The sequence below is a fragment of the Chanos chanos genome, chromosome 12 (genome assembly GCF_902362185.1).
Source record: "Chanos chanos chromosome 12, fChaCha1.1, whole genome shotgun sequence".
NCBI classification, from domain to species: domain Eukaryota; kingdom Metazoa; phylum Chordata; class Actinopteri; order Gonorynchiformes; family Chanidae; genus Chanos; species Chanos chanos.
This window is the reverse complement of record NC_044506.1, coordinates 18,804,996-18,814,450: the sequence shown is the minus strand read 5'-3', so window position 1 is coordinate 18,814,450 and position 9,455 is coordinate 18,804,996. Positions and strand designations below refer to the sequence as shown.

The 9,455-nt window shown below is 43.0% G+C and overlaps 1 protein-coding gene across 1 annotated transcript in view; it reads left to right on the top strand.

Annotated features, from left to right (window-relative positions):
• eif3hb (eukaryotic translation initiation factor 3, subunit H, b) overlaps positions 1-7,899 on the top strand; it is a 51,698-nt gene extending 43,799 nt beyond the window's left edge. The window contains exons 6-8 of the mRNA XM_030788994.1: positions 607-727; positions 3,679-3,811; positions 7,375-7,899. Coding sequence (XP_030644854.1) covers positions 607-727; positions 3,679-3,811; positions 7,375-7,472 — 352 coding nt within the window. The 3' untranslated portion in view covers positions 7,473-7,899. The remainder of the gene's footprint in view (positions 1-606; positions 728-3,678; positions 3,812-7,374) is intronic.
• Positions 7,900-9,455: the final 1,556 nt, after the last annotated feature.

Sequence of the window (9,455 nt, the reverse complement as noted above, 5' to 3'; positions counted from 1 at the left end):
TTCTAGAACATTCTGTGTTGAGCAGTTGATGTGAAAGCAAAATTAGTAGTTGAACTGAAGAGGATGGCACCGTTAAGCCTGATCACAAACATTTTCCGGAGCCTTAAGGTTATCTGAAAAACTGTGGCTGACAGATTTTTGCCACTAGTTTTTCCTGCTCAGACTGGCTGAAAGTTTTGCTATTGCGGTTGCAAATCTTTTTTTTTTTTTTTTATACAGTTGACTGCTTTGAAATATGTGAAATTGGGTAGGTAGACGGGGTGATATTCATAGTCAGCTCCTACATGCAAAATTGCAGATGAGAATGTTAAATTGTCCAGATATTTCACTCATTTCTGTACGTGTATATGATGACCTAGCAAGTTCAGCCCTTTTTTTAACCCAGTGATCAGGACTCTCCACAGAACAAAACTCCCTTTCGGTAAAATGACATATTTATGGCTGACTCACACATGAATACTTGCAATGACGTACTGTTTTTGTTTTTCTCCCAATGGTATGACTGTCTCATTCTGATCATGTCTACTGGTTTCCCATCTCAGCCCCTAATGAAACGAAATTGCGTTCTCTCTCTCTCTCTCTCTCTCTCTGTTTATCCTGCTCCAGTTCTCACCTGGAGAAGAGTCTGCAGATGCTCATGGACAGAGTGGACGACATGAGCCAGGACATCGTCAAATACATCAACTTCAGCCGCACTCTCAGCAAGCAGCAGCAGCAGAAACACCAGGTGTCTTTCATATCTTTCCATGTCTTTCCTATCTATCTATCTATCTATCTATCTATCTATCTATCTATCTATCTATCTATCTATCTATCTATCTATCTGTCTGTCTGTCTGTCTGTCTGTCTGTCTGTCTGTCTGTCTGTCTGTCTGTCTGTCTAACACGCATTCGTTTTTTGTACTTTTTACTGAAGTGTTTTAATCTGCACCCCCCCCCCCCCAAAAAAAACTCACCCTAATTTTTTTTTTTCGCTGAATCACTCCCTCATTTATTCATTAATTTTTTTTGAGCTGTGATGAAACTGAAGACAGCAGAGAAAAAAAAAAGATGAGTTATCAGACATCAACCACGTAATGAATATTTATGACTGGTTGTCTCTGCAACCTCACCTCCGCTCTGGGGAAGATGAGTCTGTTAATGGAGAGTGTGTGGCCTTTGGATTTATGACTTCCGACGTGAACTCCTCTCTCACACGTTTAACTAAGCGGCTCCAAGTCCTCCTCCGTTCTCCTCCTTCACTCAACCCAATCACTTCGTCGTTTGTCAAATTGAACGTCAGAAAGAGTGTCAAAACAAATCAGAGGGTCGAAGTGAAGGTCTCTGCTCCCGACTCTCATGTTTCAGTCCAGTCAAATCACAGCCCTGTCTACACACACACACACACACACACACACAAAGAGGCACCTGTCTGTGCTCTTTTTGTGCATTTCCTGTCTTTGAATTAGGTCAAAACACTGCAAAACACAAAGGGAGGGGCGGGAGGGGGGGGGGGGGGGGGGGGGGGGGGGGGGGGGGGGGGGGGGGGGGGGGGGGGGGGGGGGGGGCTTTGTAGCTTGACCTGGCTGTACAGATTTTTCCGGAAATACACAGTCATCTCTCTGCAATCTGCTCTTTGTTGGAGCTCATGATGGAGAATCAATAATTATCACTCAGGTGTGCTTGCAGCTGGTAGAGCTGATTGGAGAGGTAGTGACAAGGTGAGGACGGCTGTAGCCTGTTGATTTTTTTTTTTTTCCCCCTCACAAGCTCACTCTCTCTCTCTCTCACTCTCTCTCTCTCTTTTTCAAAAACCACCCATTCATCTCTCAGCTTACTCAATTAGTCACACATGCTCAGATGTGTGCTATCGCCAAAATAGCTGCTCAGCTGATGACATTGACACTTCTCTCTCTCTCTCTCTCTCTCTCTCTCTCTCTCTCTTCCTCTATCTCTGTCTCTCCCTCTCTCTTCTCCCCCCCTCTATCTCTCTCTCTCTCTCTCTCTCTCTCTCTCTCTCTCTCTCTCTCTCTCTCTCCCTCTATCTCTGTCTCTCCCTCTCTCTTCTCCCCCCCCTCTATCTCTCTCTCTCTCTCTCTCTCCCCAAGTTGTTTTGATGTGCATTTGCACATTCTGTTGGACAGTTTGGCTGCTTTTAAATCATCTTGGCACTAGACAACAGGAAAGATAGTTACTAAGTAACGTGTCTTCCCAGTATGTACCCACAGCCCCAGCATCCAGCTCCGACGTCCAGCCCTAAGCTCCCTCGCGGCTGTGTAACTTTGTTACAGAAAACCTGTTTATCCCAAGACACTGGCGCATTAGCTATGTCTAACAAACTGTTTGATAAAGTTGGAGGAGTCTCTTTGGTTATGGTGTTGTCCCTGACTTCAGGCGAAGAGCGAATAGGACCGCGTTCATCTCATCTAAAGCATCGCCAGCGCCTAGAAGCTTCTAGAAAAGTCCATATAAAATGAAGGGTTGTTAAAGCGAGATTTATTGAGCCGCACTGTATCAAGGTCTTACCAGAGAACTTTGAAGGGGAATCAAACTAGTCCCCTCTGCTTTGGACTCTAAGCACAGTGCAGTACAGCCCTCCTTTTTTTCAAGTACCCAGAGAGAATATCCTGAAGTATACCATGTACTTTATTTTTGCTTTCATCTGGTCAAAAACGGCGTCGGTGGAACATGCGTGGACTGCACTAAACGTACAGTATGGGGGCTACTAGCAACCCAAACTTGGTGATAAGAAGATAATCTGGTGAAAATTTCTCCTGGTGTTTGGCATACTTTTATTTCTTTTTTTTTACGTTAAGAATGTGAAACAAAATGAATGGATTCATCGTGGCTGCAAATAACTGGCCTCTTTTGTAAAGCCTACTCTCCATTGGGTGGTTTCTGCAATCAGAATAACAAGGAAATGACACTAACAATTATGATTTTACGCTAATTTTTCTGAGCTAATTTAGTGCTCCAGTGCTAATGATAGCTGAGTCGCTGTTGAGCGGTTTGCTTTTCTTTTTTTTTTTTCTTTCCTTTTTTTGTTTGGCATTCATTGTTGGAAATGAGAAGTAGAAAGGGTGCTGATTGTTTGGCTTAATCTCGTTTTGAGTGGCACTTAAATTGATAACTGCGGAAGCTGGGTTCACGAGGGTTCAGAGTGAATGAGGAGAGTTCAAGACAAACAGGGGAGAGAGGCTTTCACTGGGATTTGTTTTGCGGGCGATGATGTTTGTTACAAAAATTTGTGTCCTCATGTTATAGTTGAACATCCCTCCCCCCTCCCAGCCACCCCTTTGCTACCTCCCTCTCTCTCTCTCTCCCTCTCTCTCTCTCTCTCCCTCCCTCTCTTCCACTCTCTTTCTTTTTTTCTGTCCTCGTCTGTGTTAACAATCTTATCATTTATATGCCCCTGCCACCCATTCTGTCTCTCTGTCCCCGCTGTCCAGTCAGGTCTGTTTGAAAGGTTCTCTCTCTCTCTCTCTCTTTCTCTCTCTGTGCGTCTCTCTTTCTCTCTCTCTGTCTCTTCAGGAAACATGGGGGGTAATTGGATCAGTTGAGGCCTCTCGGAGGTTAATAAGAATGACTAAAGATATGAACCTTATGCATGCAATTTTCACACTATCTTTTCTTTTTTCTACCTCTCTCGCTCTCTCTCTCTCTCTCTCTCTCTCTCTCTCTTTGTTCTCCTCTGTCTCAGTACACGCAGCGTCGCCAGCAGGAGAACGCTCAGCGGCAGAGTCGAGGGGAGCCCCCGCTCCCGGAGGAGGACCTCACCAAACTGTTTAAGCCTCCCCAGCAACCTCCTCGCATGGATACGCTCCTCGTGGCAGGTCAGCAAAGTGTCCTGTCTCACGCCACACACTGAAAGCTCACATAAGCCACTCAGGCTAACCACAACACCACTCGTAATAGCTTTATAACCCCACCGCTTAACCCTGATACAAGGGACATAAATATAGAACGTGCTTCTTGGGATACAAGTTCAATTACATGGATGCCATGCTAAAATGAAGTCTGCGCCACTGTGAAGCAACGCAAAGATTCCAAAACATCGTATTCATCAACGGTGCGTCCTCGCCGAAACTTAAACAGGTGTTTATGAAACAGCCTCCGAGGGCGTTAAGTGGATCCTCGTGAAAGGAAACGTGTGACCGAACATCTCTGGTACGACAGACTGTGAACACAGAATCAAAGCAGTGTTAAATCATTGCTTCCCTGTTTAGTCTGATGAATTTGGGTTTCGTAAACAGTTGGAGTCATCCATCACGTCTTAGTGTGCCAAGTCAGAGAGGGAGAGAATGAAAGATTCATTTACATAGAGTGTTAATGGCTTGGTGGGGGGTGATTTAGCACAGTTGTTTTCTCACTGATTATTAAAGTAGTATTTCAAAGATATGCTGGTGTCTGTCTCCACTGGTTTCAGGCTAAACAATCATCTTTCTCAGGCCAAAGCAGCCAGTCAAGCACACTCCTAAAGCTACTAGATTCTGCCTGACTACATTAGCACGTTCCACTGACTCCGCCCACTATCCCACAGTTTCTCCGCCTACTGTTTAAACCCCACCCCAACCGCTTAAGCACAACCATATCATTTAACCAATCAGACATAAAATAGACTCAGAGGAAGAGTTTGGACATGGCTCTCTTTAAGGACTACCATTGATATTAGCTCAAAAGTGTATTAGACCGTGAAAGGTTAATTTTGAAAACGTCTGTGAGAGAATATTTGGGAGAAAGTTGTATTCATCTCCGACACTTCATAGCTGCATGTGCCTTCAGACTAGTCTAAAGAAAAATGCTGTCAATGTCAAACTTTGCAGAGAATTTTAACAACTGATTTTGAATGTGTCTCGAATTTGTGTAGGGCTGGGTTTTGACGTAGTTTAGAGTAAAAAGTAAGAACTGTGGGTAACGGCTATCTGTTGCACTGCTGTGGTATTTGATAGTGATCCAGACTGCTGATGGGAGATGATGACTAATCTTGGATGCACACACTCACACACCTTTCTCTCTCTCTCTCTCCCTCTCTCAACTCAGCACTCACTGATCATTAACCCTGACAGCATGCAGGTTCCATTATTCATACGAAGCAACAAATAACTACCCCCACCCTCCTCCACCGCCCCCTCCCTCCACCCCCAGAAAAAAAATGCCCCAAATAACAGCATAGCTCATTCCTTAGCATAGGAGCTACATCTCTTAGTCTGCCAGAGTCTCTCTTTATATTTATACATCACTGTCATAAAGACACAGGGGCGCGTTTTCAGGAGATTCTTGTTTTTTGTTTTCTCTCTTTTTTTTTTCTGGAAACTCGGGTAACCTTCACGGTCAGTTTTATCATTAAAATGTGTAGATAGACATGTAAAGTGAGAGGCTAGCAAGCTAATGCTAACTAGATATTGAGCTCAGTGTTTAGGTGTTGAGCCAGGAGGTGTGTGTACATTATCCTGTGATTTGTGATTTTGCGATTTTTTTAATTTATATATACTGGAGCAATCTGTGGAGATCCAAGTACTAAACTGGAAAACCATTAGTGGATAGCGCTCCTCCGTATAAGAGAGAATAGAGTTTTTAGCGGAGACGCTGAACCCAGATGACTGACACCCCGTGGCACCAATAGGATTTACACCAAAGAGCTATTGGCTAGTTAAGCTTCAGCTCTTCAGAATGTATTATTAAGACAGATTATCACAGTCAGGGGAAGTTTTAAGTATGCATGACTAGCAAAGAGAGGGATTCTCGTTCGGAAAACAAGTTCATGTTAGGATTGTAAGCTAGTGTGCTACGTGGCTAATGGCTAGCCACTAGGGTGGCCACCGTCATGACGACCAAAAGGAGGCCACCCAAGCCCAAAAAGGAGGACAAAAGGAAAAACCGGCAGACATCCAATTCAAAAGACACAAAGTGAAAACAGTGACCTATGTAACAGTTGCGATCAAACTCAACCAGAACCTGCTCTATAAACTGACGGTATAAAATAAATGTTCTACTCACCAAAAATGCTTAGGTACTTTTGATATTTGACCCCTTTCCTAACTGCTTCCCAGTTTTTGAAATTCATCCTTGGCACTTTTCGTAATGAATGTATGTTCTTTACACCACTCAGGGTTGTATACAGTTTTTCGTTTCGGCATTTTGACTTAACTAACTTTAGGTAAACTGGATGAAATCAGTTCAACTATCAGCTGATACCACCGTTAACGACACTGTTACTACACTACATGTTTGGTGATTGGCGAGCGTTTGCATATTAACTCAATGAAATACAAGATCATTAATTTGACGGGTATATCAGCCAAAAACCTACAAAATAATAATATTGACGTTGAAAATAACTGCGATCGTATATAGGCACTTTCAGAGAGCGTGCACACACCATTAGCCAATAAAAACGCAGACTTCTTTTACAGCAGCCAATAAGAGTAACACAGTGTAACAAAGGGCACGCTAGCACAATGAGAGTGAGTTTACGAGTGCGCATGAGTTTTATTCAATACCATCAAAGGGAGGACAAATACTGGATACTGGACAGAGAACTAAAAAAACCGGACTGTCCGTCCAAAATCCGGAAATATGGCCACCCTACTACTCACTTGCTTAAAGACACGCAGATACCATCCATGCTACGCCAGTGGACAGGTAATAGCAGATACTACATTGACAGAGCTTGAATGGACACATTACTTCCATGACTGCTGATCTGAGGTCATTTTCACTGTTCCACTCATCATTGTGAAAACAAAGATCTGACTCCAGATGATCTGATCCCAGACCAGTCATTGATGAAATGTGTCTAGTCATGAGGCAGCTGGTGTCTTTGGCTGTGTGTTTGTGGTAGAGAGGCAGGGTGGCCTTCTGGGTAATGGAGTACTCCAGGGAGTAGAGGAATGAGAGCCTTATTCTTCACGGTCTCTAAAGGGCTTTTAAAACAAGGCCTCCCAAGACCTGACTGGCAAGGACTGCTCTCTCTCTCTCCCCTCTCCCCGGTCTGCCAAGCAGAAAGCCAATTGCTTACGAGTACGGCAGCCAACCTCCACGACATAATGGTGAACATTAAGACCGAGTCGCTTCACTGACCAGCAATGTCATAACTCCCACAGCCAATACCTGCCCCCCCCCAACCCCCACTCCCCCCGCCACCCCTCCAACTCTATCTCTCTCTCTCTCTCTTTTGGCCTCCCTTTCTCTTTTCTCTCTCTGTTTCACCATCTATATCACAACTCATTCGTTCTCTTGTTTTCTCACAACATTGATTGAGCACAGATGTAAAAAAAAAAAAACCCAAAAACGGTTATTTGAAACTCTTGAGTCATCATTAATGGTAGCTTAATGCTTTTCCCCTCTCTCCATCTCCCTCTCTCTCTCTCATATTTTCTCTCTTTGTCTCTCGCAGGTCAAATCAACACCTACTGCCAGACTGTGAAAGAGTTTACCTCCCAGAACCTGGGAAAACTCTTCATGGCTGAGGCTCTTCAAGTCAACAGCAGCTAGAGAAACTGGCGGCGTGGTTATAACGTGATGTCTGACATTTTGTGCCATTGATAGATCGAAGAACGATGAAGTTATACTTCAGCTGAGTATATTATAGCTGAGGTTCCATTGTCCATTCCATTCTTTTGAGATTCCAAAATGTCTTTGGCATTCCTGATGCCTGTGTCACTGCTGACCTAGCCACGTATGTTTATATCATGCGCCTTACACATAGTTATGTAATTTTTTTGTCAGAAATATACAAACTGGTGGTACCACTCACAGGTTGCAATGTGGCGGTTTCATTTTGACACACAAGAATGCGGAAGATCAAAGATGCAATGGACAGTGTGGGAATGAGCTTCATTTTAAACAAGCAGAATATGTCACATGTCAAGCCTTTTGGTAAGAGCTGTTGGTAATTTCATAATAAATTGGATCTCCCCTGCTTGTTTGTGTGTGTGCATGTTCTTTTTTTTTTTTTTTTTTTTAAGTATTGTTTGGTCTTATTTTTCTCGTTAGCTGGAGAATGTTGAGCTCCTGTCTGATCTTTCAGCACTACTGTAGATTCCGGGCTATGAACTGAAGGGAGAGAGACACTCAGGAGACCTCAGACATAGCTCAGCTTTCTTACCAGAAGCTATTTTTCCTCTCACTCATAACAAGGTCTCTGTTGTACTTTACAAATCTCCCTTTCTCTCAGATTCATTGAATATTATCTCTCTCTCTCTCTCTCTGTTTAAATGTTCTCTTTTCTTTCTTTCTTTCTTTCTTTCTTTCTTTCTTTCTTTCTTTCTTTTTTCCCATCCATTTGTCATTTCTTTCTTTCTTTCTTTCTTCTTTCTTTCTTTCTTTCTTTCTTTTCTTTCTTTCTTTCTTTCTTTCTATTTCCATAAGGGTGGTTTTGGTGGACTTTTGCAGCACCTCTGAAGACTGTACTGAAATATTCAGTAGTTTGTTCATTGTAGCAGTGCTTTCTGTGCCACCCTGTCTAATCTGAATTTCTTTTCTTTTTTCTTTTCTTTTTTTTTTTTTTTTCCAATACTAAACAACAATTGACTGCACCTAAGCAAAAATCACGTACGGTTCGTAGCTCACGCTCTGCATTCAGTCCAAGACAGGAGGTTGTAATCACAAGATATTTACAAAGAGATACATAATGTCATATTTTGACCCGCAACCTTATCAGGCTGTGTCAAGCCATCATTTCCACCCACTGTTCCCTCTAGTGTATTGGAATGAGAGAAAGCTCTGGTAGACCCCGCGTCTCATTTCTCCACTAGAGTCCACCCACTGGCCTCTGTGTCCCTTCATTAGCCTGGCTGGGTGTACTTTTCATTTAGTTCTGCATGACTTGACTTGAGGTGATGGCTTGAGATTATTAAACAACATAAACCTTCACAATAACACTCTTGAACTCTTGAAATCTCACGACTAGATGATTTTGGAAAGTTGTTCCTTTCACACCCCCCTGTCTTCCGCCAGGTTTAGGTAAGGTTAACGTACTTATTTGGCCTCTCAAAGTTTATTTCGCGATTAAAAATAAAAGCTGAATACCTGAGGCTTTACAGACTTCTTTAATCTCGCACTACGCACCTCCTCATCTTTTGGAGGTGAATGTCTAGGATCTCTGTCAGCTCCTGTTCCTCTGTAATTAAATACATTTTCCTGCCAAGATGGCAGTCACTATTTTTTTTTTTTTCCTTCTGTGGAGAAGAAATGACATTTATGCCTCGGTTATTGAAAATGGCGCCCTTGATAGCGTTAATAGTATAAATCGTGAGAACTTGGCAGGGTTTGCTGTGAGGGGCACTGGAGTCGGTGTTGTTGGTCATTTGGGTGACGTCTTCTACAAACACCGCCCGTGACTGTGCCGTGTTTACCTTCGCACGTACGTTTTCCTCGAAACACGACACGGGTTTCTCCTCATTTATTTGTTCAAGAGTTGCATGTGGCTTCTAGATGAATGGATTTTAAAATTTTTTTTAATCTTAACTTTTCATT